Source organism: Miniopterus natalensis, chromosome 13 (genome assembly GCF_054644295.1).
Source record: "Miniopterus natalensis isolate mMinNat1 chromosome 13, mMinNat1.hap1, whole genome shotgun sequence".
NCBI classification, from domain to species: domain Eukaryota; kingdom Metazoa; phylum Chordata; class Mammalia; order Chiroptera; family Miniopteridae; genus Miniopterus; species Miniopterus natalensis.
In genome coordinates, this window is record NC_142093.1 from 20,213,416 (window position 1) to 20,231,956 (window position 18,541).

General features: G+C 39.2%; 1 protein-coding gene across 2 annotated transcripts in view; it reads left to right on the plus strand.

Annotated features, from left to right (window-relative positions):
• Positions 1-18,541, plus strand: part of MTA3 (metastasis associated 1 family member 3) — a 110,263-nt gene that overhangs the window by 20,892 nt on the left and 70,830 nt on the right. For both annotated transcript variants that reach the window (XM_087823516.1, XM_087823518.1), the window contains exon 4: positions 15,599-15,725. In XM_087823516.1, coding sequence (XP_087679642.1) covers positions 15,599-15,725 — 127 coding nt within the window. The remainder of the gene's footprint in view (positions 1-15,598; positions 15,726-18,541) is intronic.

Sequence of the window (18,541 nt, forward strand, 5' to 3'; positions counted from 1 at the left end):
TATTGATTTCAGAGAGAGGAGGGAGAGAGAGTGATAGAAACATATTAGTGGAATTAGAATGTGAGTTTTTTGAGGGTGGTGCCCCAGTTTTGTATCCCTCTGTTGCTCTTTTCTCTACATTGTGTGCGTTTAAACATTTGCTGGTAAATGTCTCAAAAGCTTCTGCCTTTCTACTTCAGGGAGGAGCCTTTTTTCTCAGTTCAACCTTTGGTAGCAGTTAAAAAATTTTTTTTTATATTTCCCTCTTCCCCAAGTTCAGATTCCTCTTTAATAGTAAGAAAGAGATAGTAGTACACATCCATGTTTACAAGTGTAGGCTCATATCTGGGTGCTACAAAGAGAAGCAAAACTTCCCTCTGGAATAAGGAGGCCTGGCTACATCAGTTCTCTCTTTGGCAGAAGGTGGGGAGACTAGCTGGATGTCATTTTGTCTTCGCTCATGGATCTTCAGCATCACAGTTTCCCTTCAGTGGATTCATCTGGGTTAACAACCTCACTTCTTTTGCTAACACAGTCTTGCAGGTGCTATACTTTTTACCATATGACATGGCTCTCGGGTGTAAAAAGTTGGAGCCATGGGCTGGGACCCCTGCACTTTTGGGGATATGGACTTTGAGGGTTTGATATTGGACATCCAGGCTGAATCCTGGAATGCAGATGGCCAACCTTTAGTAATAATTTACAAAAATGAAATAAGATGCATGGCTTTAAATATGTTTTTACCTCTTCCATTATTTCATGTAGAGGGACATTTGGTTATAAAACATTTCCCTTTTTTTCATACTTATGTTCCCCATTTTAGGGCCGTAGTACATAGGTACTAATATATCAGAAAAAATATAAGATAATTAAAGAAAATCAGTGGGGTATACTACGAAGGGTAACAGAATGCCCCTTGTGCCTTTGGGAAGTAAAACCCTGCAAGACTAGTAGACTTATGCTTCTCCCCTGTGTAGGACAGTGAGTCCTCACCATGTCTTTCCTGGAGCTCATTTCTCTCTCACATTCACCACCACTACCACCTGCACACCATCGCTATCCACATGCTGGCAAGGGGTGAAGAACTGTGGGTGAACTGAAAGAGGTGTTTTACTTCATATATGCAGCAGTTACTGGTAGAGTTTAGCACATAGCAATTAGGTGTTACACATTTCCTAAGAAGGATGGTTATATGTAAGGGGAAGCGGTGGTCATTAAGAATTCCCCCTAGTGCCCTTTTTCCCTCAGATACCTCCCTCACTATACTCTAAACCTTGTAAATTGATGCTTGGAGTGATTGTTCCAGAGCTCTGTACTGTACTCTTTTTTAATTTTTAAAAATATATCTTTATTGATTTCAGATAGAGGAAAGGAGAGGGAGAGAGAGATAGAAACATCAGTGATGAGAGAGCCATTGATTGGCTGCCTCCTGCATGCCCCCGACTGGGGATCGAGCCCACAACCTGGGCATGTGGCCTGATCGGGAATTGAACTGTGATCTCCTGGATCCTAGGTTGATGCTCAATGGCTGAGCCATGCCTGGCCAGGCGGTGTGTTGTTGTTTTTTAATTCCCTTTAGTGAAAGATAGTGACTGCATCTTACCTGTAGGCCAAATAAGAACAGTTCTCACCTTTCGGAAGAGTTACCATCCAACTATACCACATTTTAAGTGTGATCCAACCACACCCCCCCATTCACTTTTTTTTTTTTAATCCTCACTGGAGGTTATGTTTTACTGATTATTTGAGGGGAAGGGGTGAAAAGTGGGGGGAGGAAGGGAGAGAAGAGAAGGGGAGAGAGAGAGAAAGAACCCAATTGAGAATTGAACTGAAACCTTTTGGTGAGGGGATGAGGCTCCAACCAGCTGAGCCACACTGGCCAGGGCCATTCATTTTATTCACAGCCAAATTAAACCTTTCTGTTGGCCAATATTTATAGATGCTGGAATGAAGTGTAGCTTTAGACACCATCAGATAGATACAGTGTCTTGATTCTATCCAGCTTCTTTGCATAAATAAAGATTTTTGTAAATTCATTCTTCTTAGTACACTTTTTTCCTCATGATTTCTTGCTTTGTCTTGTGTTTTGTACCCCCCCCCCCCCCAGACTAGTGTATAATTCTTCTATTAGTCTTTACCCCTGCATGAACATTTTCATATTGTGGGAATTTGTGAGTTTTTGTGGCATTGTTGTAAAAATAGCTGGTTAGCCAAGCTTACTTTAAATTTAAGAGTATGGGTAATTCATGTGGGTGGAACTGACATTCCTGACAGGAATTAATTTCAACCTGGTAGAAAAATTATTGAAGGTTAGGGTGTTGGAAAGACACTCCTAGAGATAACAAAATGAAATACTTTATTTCCTGTTTCTGTATAATTCTTTTTGCCTTTATTGTTTGCCCAACTCCTTTGTTGGGTTTTCATTGTTGGAGAAACAAATGCGTCTTCTTTTGTTGAGGTCGCTTTCAGATTATTCAGTACTCTGTACCATTGGGGAGATGTTTCCCATATTTTTCCTTATTTGAAGTGACTTTTTAAAAACTTGCTTATGATTGTATACCTTGTCATTTAAATGACTATAAACAGGAAAGGATGACAAGATTTTAAGGAACTTTTAGAAATTATGAAGTTTATTATTGAAAGGTTCCCTGAAGGAAATATACTGTAGAAAATTCCTGTAAGAAATGTAGTTGTAATCCTATACTGTATGATTGATTCTTGTGTGTTTTTTTGGTCTTTGGTATACTATAAATTTTCTGACCCCTGGCTTCTAGACTGTGTAAAGCTTTTTTTTTTTCCTTTTTAAAAATTTAATGTGTTTTTATTGATTTCAGAAAGAAGGAGAGGGAGAGAGAAACATCAAGGATGAGAGAGTCATTGATCGGCTGCCTCCTGCACGCCCCCTACTGGGGCTTGAGCCTAGAACCTGGGCATGTGCCCTGATCTGGAATTGAACCCTGACCTCCTGGTTCATGGGTCAGTGTTCAACTGCTAAGCCATGCCAGCTGGGCGGGACTGTATAAAGCTTTGAAAATGATATTCTATAGAATGGTATGGCTCATGTTTCTTAGGTTGATAGTTCATATATCACATAATTGACAACTTTAAATAGAGTGTATCCTCATCTAGTTAATTTACATTACTTAACAGTTTGTAGAAAAATGCTTTAGTGACTATCCTAGTAGGTAGTTTCTCATGAATTTTTTTTTTTTGGTGGAATGATTGGCTCAGAAAGCATGTTCAATTTTTAAGGTTTTTAATACGTGTTCCCAAAGAGCCTTCTAGAAAGTATGAGTCAGTTTTACTTTCATGCTTTGCTGTCATTTAGTCTTCTATATTTTCTTGTAGAAGTTTCATAGTTTTAAATTTATCATTTAAGTTATGACTCATTTTTAGTTAATTTTTGTATATAGTGCAAGGTATGGATCCTAAGTTTCTCCACCCCCCCCTTTTTTGGTACATGCATATCCAGTTGTTCCAGCACCATTTGTTGAAAAGGTTATTCTATTTCCATTATATTGCTTTATGTCTTTGTCAAATCAGTTAGTGTGGCTCTTTCCTGGACTTTTTATTCTGTTCCATTTATCCCACTGGTTGCTCTTTTTGCCAATAACATGCTTTTGATTATAGTAGCTTTCTAGTACTTCTGGAAATCAGGTAATGTTAGTTCTCCAACTTTGATTTCTCTTTTTCAGAGTAGTTTTGGTTATTCTGGATCCTTTGCATTTCCATATGAATTTTAGAATCAGCTTGTCAATTTTCTACAAAAAAGCATGCTGGGATTTTGATTGGGAATGTGTTAAGTCCGTTGATCAGTTTGGGGAAAATGGACATCTTAATATTGAGTCTTCTAATCTGTGAACATCATGTGTCTGTCAGTATCAATTGTTCATTCCTTTTTGTTGTTCAGTAGTATTCCATTGCATGGATGTACCATGATTTGTTTATCTAGTCATCTGTTGGTAGACATTTCATTTGTTTCCAGTTTTTGGCTGTTACAAATAAAGTTGCTGTGAAAATTTGTGTACAAATCTTTGTATAGACATATATTCTTGATTTGGAGTAGAATGGCCTTATTATATATATGGTAGGGGTATTTTTAGCTTTTTAAGAGCTACAAACTATTTGCCAACATGATTATACTATTTTACATTCCCATCAATAGTGTAGGAGGGTTCCAGTTTCTTCACATCTTTGCCAACACTTGGTATGGTCTTTCGTTTTAATTTTAGACCTTCTAGCCCAGCCTGTTTGGCTTAGTGGTTAGAGCATCGGCCCTTGGACTGAAGGGTCCCTGGTTTGATTCCGTCCAAGGGCATGTACCTTGGTTGCAGGCTTGATCCCCTGCCCTGATCTGGGTGTGTGCGGGAAGCAACCAATCTATGTGTCTGTCTCATATTGATGTTTCTCTCTCTCTCTCTCTTCCACTGTCTCTGAAAAAGCAAAGGAAAATATCCTCAGGTGAGGATTTAAAAAAAATTTTTTTTTAGACCTTGTAGTAGGTGTGTAGCAGACGTTATAAATGTACTTTTTTACATCCTGAATATTTTTGTATTCCTGTAAATCTTGAGCTTTGTTTGGGGATGTGTTTAAGTAACTTGAAAACTGATCTTTTTGGGTTGTTGTGTTTGTGATTTTGTTAGGTGGGTATGGAGCATTTAGTGCTCATTTGCAGGGCTTAATTGTTCTTCATACTTAGGCAATACTTTTCTGTGTAATCTACCCAATGCAGCTCGAATTATGAGTTTTCCCCGTGTGGCTGTTTGGGAATAAATCTGTTCACGCCCTGTGTGGGCACTGGGTACTGTTTCCTCTGATTCTTTTCCAGTGATTCTTTCCTTGGCTTCCCATAGTTTTCTCAAATGCATTAATTGATTGGTACTGTGCTTGAGGATCACCCTCTGCAATCTCCAGGTTTTCTCTTTTCCCTGGTACTCTTATCTTCTGAACTCTAGTTGCTTTGGTCTCCTTCACCTCTCAGCTTTGACTCAAATCTAGGAGTCTGCCATGTTCTGCCTCAGTTTCCCCTCCTTGCACTGTTGCCTGGAAACTCAAGGCAGCAAGCAGGGTCAATGTTAGAGCTCACTTTGTTTATTTCCTCTCTTTCAGTGATCACTGTTCTTCATTGCCTGATGTGCAGTGGTCCAGTGTTGAGAAAACTGATGTTTTGTGTATTTTGTCTGCCTTTAAAATTATTTATTAATTTTTAATTGTTTTGGTTGTTTCAGAGAGGAGGGTAGATCTGGTCCCTGTTACATCATTTTCCTGGAAGCCGGAATTCTAGTTCTTGTAAAAAAAAGTTTTAGATTGAGGTATAAAATATAGTGGAATGGGTAGTGTGCAGGTCTTTAAATTTGCACACATGTATGTATTTTATTACTACCACTCAGATGAAGATAGAGAAACTCTAATGCGCCAGTAGGTTCCCTCGTGCCCATTCCTAGTCATTACCATTCTCTTCCTCCCCAGGTAATTACTATTCTGATGTCTGCCACCATCTGTTAATTTTGCCTGATCTAAATGGAGTTCCATCTAAATGGACTACCCACAGTATTTACCCTTCTTTGCCTATTTTCTTTTTTTAAAAAAATATGTCTTTATTTATTTTTTTTTAAGAGAAGAAGGATGGAGGGAGAGAGGTGAGAGAGAGACAGGTGACAGGCGAGAGGTGAGAGAGAAACCTGGATCCGTTGCCTCCCACCTGCACACCGACGGGGATCAGACCCACACCGGGGCGTATGCTCTGGCCAGGAATGGAATCAGAGACCGTGCCGTGCAAGGGAAGATGCTCCAGACCCTGCTCAGCCACCTTGGCCGCACGGGCCAGTCCAGCTTGGCGTTTTCATTCTGCACCATGTCTGTGGCATCTGTCTGTGTTGGTGCTTGTTGTTAGTTCTTTTTTCTGGCCCAATAGTATTCATCTCCTATTGACGGACGTTGAATGATTTCCAGGTTTTGGGTCCTGTGAAAAAAGCTGTGAACATTCTTGTGCAAGTCTTTTTGTGTACTTAAGCTCTCATTCCTCTTGGTAAAAAAGTGGGAGTGGAATTACTGGTTTATGGGGTGAGTGTAAATTGACTTCAACACAATTGCCAAACGGTTTTCCAAAGTGGATGAACCAATTTTCACTTCCTCTGTTTTAATGTATGGGAATTACATTCCGTTCATGTTCTTGATGAAACTGATATTTTCAGTCTTTTAGATTTTAGCTGTTATGGGACCCCAGATTTTCTTTTAGTAGGCCAAAGCATGATGCTTAGGTTGAGTAATATGAGGGCTAGGTGACCAGCTGTACTGGTTTACCTGGGATTCTCTGAACTTAGGAAATTCAGTTTTAACACCAGAACAGTTCCAGTCACACTAAATGAGGCTTTCTGCTGATTTAGTCAGCAGGATGTGAAGGTAAAAGCAGAAAATATCACACAGTCAAGCCAAGCCCAATTACAGATAAGGACCTGGGCCAGCTGTACCCACTCTTGTATTCTCTAGTTAAAAAAAATAAGGACCCACCCACTCCACCCCTTGTTCCTCCAGTCTCAGCTTAAACTGTGTTTCTTTAAGAAGGCTCTGCTGGCCCCTCAGGCTACATTAGTTTCCTCAGTCATACTTCTGGAGCATTTATGACAGTTGGAAATAGATATTCTTATCTGTAATCCTGGATCAGCTGTAATCTTCATCAGGGCAGGACTTTTTGTCTTCCTCCTGGAGTATCCCCAGAACACATTGGTGGGCACATCAATAAATTTTCTTTTTTTTGCCTGGAGTGGGGTGGGGTGGAGGGTTGGAAGAGGAAATAGGTGAAACAAATGGCAGGGCAGGTCACTGGGAGAGTTTTTCAGCCATGAAAGTGTTTTCTTTTGTTTTTTGTTAATCCTTACCCAAGGATACTTTTTCCATTGATTTTTTTTTTTTCCTTTTTTCTTAGAGAGAGTGGAAGGGAGGGGGAGAGACAGAGAGAGAGAAACACTGATGTGAGAGAGACACATCGATTGGCTGTCTTCTCCATGCGCCCCGACCCGGGGCCTGGGATGGTACCTGCAACCGAGGTACGTGCCTTTGATGGAATTGAACCCACAGCCCTTCAGTCTGAGGACTGACACTCTAACCACTGAGCCAAACCAGCTAGAGCCAGATATGAAAATTTTGATCTACATGGTAGTTGAAAGCTCTTGAGGGTTTTTTTGTTTTTTTTAATCAAAGCTAGAGAAATGTGAGTTGCTGTGTCCATAAGAATTGGAAAGGATGGTGGTCTGGTGGCACTGTAAAATTTGGTTATTTCTAATCCTTTTACTTTGTTTCTTAAGTTTTAAAATTGATAGCAAATGGGAAAATGTATGGTGACATGTTAAGCCTGTATAAAATTCCAGATGGACTTTGAATATATTGCAAGATTGGGCACCCTTCGTTAGATGCAGTGTTCTTTGAATAAATAAATGTAAAGCAGAAATAGCTTAAATTTCTGATGGGATCCTAATTTGCTTTAGAACAAATTATGAGTCATTGTATCTCATACTGTGAAGATAAAATTTGTGAGACAGGTTTCTTAAACCCAATAAAGTAAAAACCTTGCTTCAGTCAGTTTTGTTTTTCATTTAATATTAGACTTTCATTTAATATATCTTTTTCATAAGTTCCTGAATACCTTTTAAGGAGTCTGTGAGGACAAAACTATTTTCATAATATCACTAAGCTGTCATTTAATTATTTCATTGATTTTTCTCATGAGTAGCAGAGTTTGTCCCGGGACAAACACTTGATGACATCATCACTCTCATGATAATGGACTGTGTGCTTGTGATTTCTTGTGTTTTTAAAATGTCTCCATTTTGCCTGGCCAGCGTGGCTCAGCGTTTGAGCATCAACCTTTGATCCAGGAGATCACGGGTTCAATTCCCGGTCAGGGCACATGCCCGAGTTGGGGGCTTGATTCTCAGTGGAGGGCCTGCAGGAGGCAGCCGATCAATGACTCTCTCATCATTGATTTTTCTGGCTCTCTCTTCTTCTCCCTTCCTCTCTCTGAAATCAATAAAGACATATTTTAAAAAAAGCCTACATTTTAATTTCTAATACAGCATTAGGTATAACCTGTATAAACAAAAACTCTTGTTCTTGATAGGATTTAAGAGTATAAAGCGGTCCTGAGAGTAAAAAGCTTGACAATAGCTGTTATATGCGTTCTGCCAGAAAAACGGTGTAAAATTAGTGTTTTATAATAATGATTCTTAACTGATGCTCAGCTGGCCTGACTCTACCCCAGAGTTTCTAAACCAGGATCTCCACGGGTGGGATATCTGTTTTTGTTTGCTTACAAAAAGTGAAAACATTTAATTTGTTTTAATTTTAATATAATTTGTATTTTAAATCAGCCATTGTTTTAGGAGATAGGAATGGTTTTCTAAATATCAAAGAAAATCATATTAAAATTTATTTTTAAAAAGTAATAATAGGCCCGGCCAGCATGGCTAGTGGTTGCGCATCGACCTGTGATCCAGGAGATTGGGGTTTGATTCCTGGTCAGAGCACATGCCCGGGTTTTGAGCTCAGTCCCCAGCAGAGAGTGTGCGGGAGGCAGCTGATCAGTGACTCTCTCATCATTGATGTTTCTATTTCTCTCTCCCTCTCTCTTCCTCTCTCTGAAGTTAATAAAAAACCAAAACAAAAAAACCCCAAACAACAACAAAAAGTAATAGTTTTTTCTCTAGCACTGTTAGTCACTGTGCGAAGCAGTTTATGTATGAAGAAGGAATTATGTACATGTTTGATAGATGAAGAAAATGAAGATTACAAGGAGTAAATAATTTGCTCAAGGTCATACAACTCGGCACGTGTGGTGGTGATAGATTTTGAATTCAAGTGTGACTCTGAAGCCTGGTCTCCCATCTTACTCTGTGTTAGAGCTTGAAAGAATTGCAGAAAGCGCCAGAATGAAATGTGAAAAGTAGAGCCCTTTTGAACAGTAACTTTCTGATGGTTACTTTGTGCAGTGTTTTATGCCATAACTTTGTGAGTCTTTCGTTGGAGCTACTGACTTGAACTTTAGCTGATAATTCTTACCTATCTACTGTGAACATTTCTTGAGATTCCATCTCTTTTACTTCACAAGTAAAACAGCATGGACACAAAGATATATTACCCATCTTTGTTCTCAAGAGACTCAGTGAATCAGATTACTGTAGTGCAAGGCATATTGTGACAAGTACCTTAAGCTTGTGTGGGTGCCACTTTTGTAGCAAAGAGGAGCTGCCTGCTCCAGCTGGAGATTGACGATCAGGCACTGAAATCTCAGAGGCTTCTTCCAGCTTTACATTTGGTTTCCTTACTACTGTTAACTTTTCAGCCTGGCCAGTGTTGCTCAGTGGTTGAGCATCGACCTGTGAACCAAGAGGTCCCCAGTTCGATTCCTGGTCAGGGCACATGCCCGTGTTGTGGGCTCCATCCCAGTAGGGAGTGTGCAGGAGGCAGCCAATCATTGATGTTTCTATCTCTCTAAAATCAGTAAAAACATATTAAAAAAACAAATTTTCATCCATTCAAACCTTTCTATTTATCTCAAGCATTTCTTTTTTCTTTTTTTTTTTTAATTCCTCACCGGAGGATATTTTTTCCATTGCTTTTCAGAGAGAGTAGAAGGGAGAGAGAGAGAAACATCGATGTGAGAGAGACACATCAATTGGTTGCCTCCTGCATGAGCTGGGATGGGGATCGAGGTACATGCCCTTGGCCGGAATCAAACGTGGGACTTTCAGTCCACGCTCTAGCCACTGAGCCAAACCTGCTAGGGCTCAGGTATTTTTTTGTTTGTTTGTTTAATATATCTTTATTGATTTCAGAGCGAGAAAGGGAGAGAGAGAGAGGGAGAAACATCAATGATGAGAGCGTTGTCATTGATCGGCTGCCTCCCGCACGCCCCCGACTGGGGATCGAGCCGGCAACCCAGGCATGTGCCCTGACTGGGAATTGAACCCCGATCGCCTGGATCCTAGGACGATGCTCATCCTAGGAGGATGCTTAACCGCTGAGCCACGCCCCGCCGGGCTCAAGTATTTCTTGATAGAAACATTTGACTCTTACTTAGTTGCTTCCTGTTTTTGCTCTCCCAAGATGGGCCACTTTTCTATTCTCCCATTTTTTTCATCTTCAAAACAAATTTACTTGTATATAGTTTAGAAATTGATTGTCATATAGCAGGTAAGTTGAAGTTTTTGTTCTGTCATGATGATAGGAAGAGATGAAGAAAGAGGAGATACAGGTAAAGAAATGATGATAACTGTGGTGGTTGTCCCCGGTAAAGAAGATGAGCTGAAGGGGGATTAGCGCTTACAGGCAGAAGAAGTGTTTCTTTCCTGTTGGGCCTATTCACTTTTTATTGTGCCGTGTTTTTAGGAAGCAGAAAAGAGAGTAGTGTGTTGCTAATTATGAACCTACCTGTCAGCTTTGTCTTCTTTTAATATTTTGACATACTTGCTTCAGATTCATAGAGTGCTGCAAATATCCCTCCCCAACCCCGTTCCCTCCCTAGTTTCCCCATAGGTAAAGTGCTGTGGTGTGTTCTTTTCCATTCATGTTTTTATACTTTTGCTACATATGTGTGTATTTATAGAGAGCACTGTTTTTGTATTTAAAAATTTTATTGTACATGTGTTCTTCCGCAGATTTTTTTTGTTGTTGCTTAATACCAAGTTCTGAGATCTATCCACGTTAGTGTGTGGATTCACTCATTTTAAGCTACTGAATAGAATTCCATAACATTACTATACAGAAGTCCCCCCTTATCCATGATTTCTCTTTTCGCAGTTTCAGTTTCCCACAGTCAACCACCGTCTGAAAATATTAAATGGGAAATTCCAGAAATAAACAGTTAACAGATTTTAAATTGTGCACATTTCTGAGTAGTATGGTGAAATCTCGCACTCTCCTGCTCGTCCGGCTAGGATGTGAGTCATTCCTCTGTCTAGTGTATCCACACTGCGTATGCCACCTGCCCGTTAGTCACGTAGCAGCTGTCTTGGTTATCAGATTCAAATGACCCTTGAATGCCACGTTCACATAACTTTTATTACAGTATATTGTTATAATTGCTCTACTTTATAGTTATTTTTGCTAATCTCTTACTGTGCCTAATTTATAAATTAAACTTTATCATGGGTATGTATGTATAGGAAAAGAAACATTGTATACATAGGGTTTGGTGTTATCTGCGGCTTCAGGCATCCACTGGGGGTCCTGGAACGAATCCCCTGTCTATAAGGGGGACTACTGTGCAGAAATTTATCCATTTTTTTATTTCTTATATATTTTTAAAATTGATTTCAGAGGAGTAGGGAAAGGGAGAGGGGACGACAGAAAATTCAACGATGAGAGTGGCGTTGATCGGATCGCCTGCCTCCTGCACGCCCCCTGCTGGGGGTTGAGCCCACAACCCGGGCGTGTGCTCTGACCGGGAATGGAACCTGGGTCTCTGGGATCATAGGTCGGTGCTCAACCGCTGAGCCACGCCCGGCTGGGCTCTTTGCTTTCTTGATAGTGTCCTTTTAAGCACAAAGATTTTAATATTAATTCCAATTTATCTATTTTTCTTTGGCTGCTTATGCTTTACTACCCTAAAGAGAAGAAACCATTGCCTAGTCTAAAGTCATGAAGATTTATACCTGTGTTTTATTGTAAGAGTTTTAGCTCTTACATTCAGGTCTTTGATTCAGTTTGAATTAATTTTTGTATATGGTATGAGGGTCCATCTTTATTCTTTGCATGTGAATATGCAGTTGTTCTCAGCACCATTTTTGTAGAAAACACTATTCACTGCCCCAGTGAATTGTCTTGGCACCTTGTCCAAAATTAATTAACCATAAATGTATGGACTTATTTTGGACTCAGTCCTATTCCACTGATCTATGTGTCTAGTCTTATACCAGTACCACATGGTCTTGGTTGTTGTAGCTTTGAAGTAAGCTTTGAAATCTGAACGTGTGAGTCCTTCTAAATTGTTTTTCCCCCCAAAGTTATTCTGACTATTCTGGGTTGCTTACATGTTCAGAGGAACTTTAGGATTACTTCGTCATTTTTTGGAAAAAAGGCAGTTGGAGTTTTGGTAGGGATCACATTGAATTTGTAGATCAATTTAGGGAGTATTGCCACCTTAGCAGTATTAAGTCTTCTAATTTGTGAACATAATCTTTCCATTTATTTGGGTTTTCTTTAATTTTTTTTTAATGATGTTTTGCAGTTTTTAGTATACAAAAATTGTCAAAGATGTTCCTAAGTATTTTTTCCTTTTGGTGCTATTGTAAATGAAATTGTTTTCTTAATTTCAGTTTTGGATTTTTCATTGCTAGTGATAGAAATAGAATTGATTTTTGTTTATGGATCATTTGCCTCCAAACTGTGTTTTTCTTTTCATTCAGGTAGTTTCCTGAAATCTCACTTGTCATAAAAATTCTTCTAACTTTATTCAGCTTGCTTATTCCTTTCTTGAGGATTTTTTTTTCTTAACAAGCAGGCTTGAGTTGCATCAATACTAAGCTATTTCTAGTCCAGTAATATGCCTTCAAACATTTGAGTACTTGTTAAACGCATCTGTGAACAAATTGTTAACCACCTGCTTTTCTGTATGGTCTGTACCAGCTAATATCTTACCACTGTGGGCTGGTATTTCATTAAAATAGAGACCTAGAAAGTTTGAGAATGACCTGTAGAGAATTCTCCTGCCAGCTCCCCGCTCCATCCCTCACAACTGATATGTAGGAATTACAATTCTGATCTGTTCTGAAAAACACTCAGTTTCAAGTCAAGTCCCTACTCCTCCTTGCCTGAGTTGTCCCTCATTGTTCCGTTACCTACATTGATTAGTCGCCTGCTCTGTTCTTACAGTGTCACATGCCCCATCTCTAAAGCTTTGCCCGAGTCCCTGATTGTAACTGCAGCTGAGGCCGATCTCCCATATCCCTTGGCTGATGCTTTGGTGCTCTGGACTACTCAGCTAGTTTGATTTCTTCTCTGACTCCTGCTTCTTGGGCATTCTTTGCACTAGCCTTATCCCAGCCCCTCTCAGCCTGCAAGTGTAGTCAGCCTTAGTGAGCTTTTTGGCCACGCTTGCTTTCTCATTTTGCAGTCTAAAACTTTGCAATTTGTGACGCCTTGGTGGGTCACAGATTATAGGGCACATACAATATTAAGAATAGTGATATTTCTATTGCCTCTTAAAACTTCATATAAATTCCTTTGTACAGTTTTCTTCTGTACTCTGTCTCCTCCTTGCCCCAGTGCCTTCTTGCTAGTGAACTGTGTGTACTGAAACTTTTCTAACTACAGAAACTACAGTAGATAATTTGGTAACACCTTTTAGAAGGTATTTGACATTCCATCAAACTTGGTAAAATGATTTTAGAAAATTATATTACCATGTATGTGATTTTTTCTTTTTTAAAGAATAGTTTATTGATTTTGAGAGAGAGAGAGAAACAACGATCAGCTGTCTCCTGCATGTCCCCCGACTGGGGGTTGAGCCCACAGCCTGGGCATGTACCCTTGACTGGGAATTGAACTGGCAACCTCCAGGTACATGGGATGCTGCCAGGCAGCTGAGCCACATCAGCCAGGGCCATGTATGTGTTTTTTGATGATGATAGTTACATTTGGTCTTTTAAATTTTTCATTGTCTACATGCTAGTTTTTGCCATTGGGGCTGCTTAATGTTTTTAGGATGTTAATGGCATGGGAGTCATTCCTGTTCAGAAGTCAATTCAAATTTATAGAAATATGTAAATGAAATGTAACTACCAAATTTTAAAAAATGGGTTTCAGATGCTTTGGGGTGATTTCTGTCTTTGCTTGGGTTGGACGTGAGAAATTTATTCCTTTTCACCCTGTTCCAAGAGGATGTGTAAGAAAATAAAAGTTGCCTGGCCGGGCGTGGCTCAGCAGTTGAGCATTGACCTAGGATCCAGGTGATCGGGGTTCGATTCCCGGTCAGGGCACATGCCCGGGTTGCGGGCTCGATCAATGACTCTCTCATCATTGATGTTTCTCTCTCTCTCTCCCTCTCCTTTCCTCTCTCTGAAATCAATAAAGATATATTAAAAAAAAAGAAAGAAAAGAAAAGTTGCTGCTATTAACGTTATTTGTAGAACTTGTTGCTGTTTTAGCTCTATAGGGTACACATTAGAATTCAGTTAGCTGTGTTTTACAGAACAACAATTTATCAAATCCTAATTAGATAAAGAGTGTAATTTTGTATGTGGTCTTTGCTGGTGCTAACAGTGCCAGTGCAGCAATAACTTCATTGATCTCTCCTGGTGAAATGTTATTAGACTTTCAAATAAATGGTTCTTTTAGTGCTATATTTCTCTTTGAGTAGTTCATTAAAAAGAATATTCTAAGAATTTTAAATCACTTTATTCTCATTTTGAGCTAGGTGAGTCTTTCTAAGTCAGTTTTTCAGGTTCATTTTCCATTCAGAGCCTTCAAAATTTGAAAGTGGAAAAGACCTGACACTTAGCCCATTCAGTACCCTCACACAATTCAGAAGAACTGCCACAACTAGAGGATTATATGTGATACAAATCTTTTTGTGGTCCAGGGTCTATAAATAAGAACTTAAGAACTATGAGGAACGGAAATGTGTTGTGTGTGTGTTGCCAATCAGTGTCCCAAAATGAAAGCCTTACAGGCCTGAACTTGGGCTCTGCTTCCTGTGTGAAGAGGCCCCAACCCCCCATTCTCATACTCTGAGCCTCAGTGCTCCGACTATTCCCATAGTCACACATGTCCATTCAGGCCAGATAAGGTTGCAGAGGATCTGTGAGCCCCTAAGAGAGAGGTATTTAAAACATTTTTGTATCTAAAATTATTTGCAGTTATATCTGTAAATCACATATGGTCATTTTTTTCTTTAAAAAGAGTATTCCATAGTCTTTTATGTTTTAAATTTGATGTAAAACTTTGTCTTCTGTCTCTTCCATCCCTTCCTTTCCAACCCAGCTTCCCAAAGGCAAATTCTTTGAATTGTTTGTTCTTAGTAACGGTTTGCTCATTGCTCTAACCAGTGAGCAAAACCTGCTAGGGCTATTGGTTGATTCTTGTATGTGTCCTGACCAGGGAGGGATCAAACCTGCAACCTTAGCATATGGGTATGGTGCTCCAACCATCTGAGCTACTCAGCCAGGGCCCATCTGCCATTTAAAAAAAAAAGATATATGTTTTTATTGATTTTATTGAGAGAGGAAGGGGAGAGGGAGAGAGAGATGAAACCATTAGTTATGAGAGAGAATCCTGGATCGGCTGCCTCCTGCAGGGCCTCTACTGGGGATCGAGTCTGCAACCTGGGCACATGTCCTGACTGGGAATTAAACCATGACCTCCATGACCTACTGGTTAATGGGTGGACACTCAACCACTGAGCATCACTGGCCAGGCACCTGCCATTTTTAAACTGTATTTCTTCCTTTGAGGCTGATGTAACTTAATTTTATGATATTAATTTAAATGAAAAGGTAAATATATAAATTTAACATTAATTAGTATGAAGAAAATATTGAATGAAAGGTTGATTTAAAAAAAATCTCTCGTAATATCCAGATAGATAATGTGCTTTGTAATAATTCTTTGAATTTTATTTGTGTAGAAGAAATTGAGGAAGAATCTGAAACAACAATTGAGGCCGACTTGACTGATAAACAGAAACATCAGTTGAAACATAGGGAACTCTTTTTATCGCGCCAATATGAATCTCTGCCTGCAACACATATCAGGTAAGAACTTTTTTAGAAGTTGATTTGAAGTACTCAGTAATATTGTGACAATTAAAAAACCCTGAAAACAATCTTCTTTGAAGCATTTTCCAAACTCTGCTTGTGATCTTGCTCCAATTAGTTTACTAAATACTTTATAATGGACTCTTATCTTGGAAATTTATGGTGTGTATTAGCATATTAAAGCCCTGAGAATGTTTTGCAGTAAAGTAACCACTTAGCTTTATTTTAATCATGACTTTCCCAATTTATTTGGTTATCTGTTAGCATCCTGCAGAAAAATGTCCAGCAGACATCAGTTTGGGAAATACAGGTGTTCTCCAAAGTCCTAGAACATCATAGGCATTAGCATCCAAGAACTGGGACCCAAGATCTGGTTCCCAGGCAGACCCTGTAGAGTATATGGCCTTTTATTTATTTATTTCTTTGAGGACCTCTGGGCTGAAAACTTTATATTCTTTATTACTTACTTGCATCTGTTTGTGCATTAATAGGTTGCAAAAGTGAGAAAATTCAGTCTTGGTTTATAGTTTGGAAATTGTGGAGGAATGATGTTGATCTTACATGATTGGCTGATAGTGGAATTTTAAGCATGAACATAGGCTGTTTCTCAGTGTAGTCTAATAGGTGCATCTTGGAGGTATAACAACATGTTTGAACTCAAAAAACAGGTAGTTACTGACCCTGAGGGTCAGGAAAACTTCAGAAGAAGTTGCCATTTATTCAGCTTTTGAGAGACTGGGGCATGTTTCAGGCAGAGGAAATAGATGAGCATAGGTGTGTACAGGGAACAGCATGTGTCCAGGGTGATGGGTGTGAAGAAATGCAGTGTTTTTGTCTCTTCAGGTTAAAGAAATTCCTTCAACTCTTGTTCACAGTTTTTATTTCATTTATTCAGCTCTCTACTAGTCATGGGTCTCTTAAAAACTATTTATATATGAAAATAAAATATATTAACTCTTTATTTCAGTAATTGCCCCTCCTCTTTAGCCCCCAATGTCAGTATTGAATTTAAGTCTGCCTTTTTGGGGTCAGGTTTGGAGAGTTCCTAAAGCTCTGATTTGGTCCTTGTAACACCCCCCCCACACACCCACCCCCTCACACACCCACACCCACACCCACACCCACACCCATACCCACACCCACACTCACACCTGTACCTCAGCTCCAAGGACCTTTGTGCATACTTCTCTTTTCAAAGTAGGTGTAGAGATCTTCTAAGGCAGGAAAAATATGACAAAGATACTGTCATTCTTTTTTCTCCAAGTCTTTTAAGAAATATCTTGATTTCTTCCCCTTAATATAATAAGTTAACACTATATTGTTGCTTTGTTTAGGTTTTTTTTAGGGGACACTGTGTTTAGATTGGCTAGTTAGTATATTCTGTGTGAATTAGGTCCTTTGCTGAAAAAGATACTCAGGCCAGGTAATTTGGGAATAGTCATTTTACCTACCAATAGGGGTATTTCAGGAATTAAGAGAATAAGTTAATTTTTGCTCAAAGAGGTAGAATGTGAAAACATTAAATAATTTTCTTAAAGGTGTATGTAACTAAATGCTAAAGATGTATGTATGCTTAAAGGTGTATGTAACTAAATTATCAAGGCACCCCTGTGTTGAATTATTTAATTGGAAGAAGCTAGAATTTAACGACTCATTTTAAGCTCAAGAAGTTATGTGGACAGTTATAAGAATCTTGCCAGAACAAGAATTTGACAAATGTTTTTAAAAATGTATCCAAAACACACAAGTATATTTTTAATTTACCCTCCCCATAGCTTGGAATCTGTTTATAAGTAATGGTTTTCTTTAACAGATTGCTTGGGATGGAAAAACTGGTGATGTGTTTTTCATCTTTCATAAGGACTGAGATAGTATATTGAAATGTAATTATCAAGGCACCCCTGTGTTGAACATAGAAATTACATAGTATACATGATCAGTCACTGTTCAACACATTTCTTGAGAGTATTGTAGATTGGGTAATTTACTAAGTGCTTGGTAAGACAGACAAGGTCCCCAGTTTGTAAACTCAAGAAGGAGTTTATCAGGTGACAATTCTTTTGAATTGTGATGAAGAGACATAGACATTTGGGGCTTTATTTTCTTTTCCAAGTTGAAAGGGACATTGTCCCATATGTGGCTTTTGTCTTTGAACAGCTGAATGGGGTTGGGGCAGTCTGTGTCCAAAGCATGGAGTCATGCTAACCAGCCCTCATGCTGATGTAGAACAAGTGCAAGTTGGAGCGATCTTGACATTTTGCTACTGTTGAAGTCATGCCCTATCTGTTTCTGCTACAACAGAAGGAAATTACTGAAGCCCCATTGTTCTTTGGCAGCAAAGAGGGGTAATTTGGTGAATACTGGCTTTTTATTCTCAGGGACATAATCATGTGCTGAGCATTTCCTTTGCCATATGGAACATAGGAGAAAACCTGACTGAGGCATTTCTGAGGTTCTTTGCAGTTTGTGAGCTATAATACTGGATGCTGTGAGCTTCTCAAAGTGGCAGGGAAGCAACTCTTTGTTTCTTCTGATTCCCTGATTCCACTGGAAGAGAGAGACCCAGTCAGTTCTGGGTAGGGTTAGTGAGTCACCTCTTGGTTGTGAGATAGATAAGACTTGAGCAATGAGAATGCTTTTGGAACAGTTTGGGTTTTTTTGACAAAGGGAGAGGCAGCATGCTTCACACATAGCACCTTATGTCATTAATAATAGATTATATGCTGCATACACTGTTTATAAAGCAATATAATATTGATTATTGTGCTGGACCTGTTATAAGTATATATAAGACTATATTCAGTTTTATATTT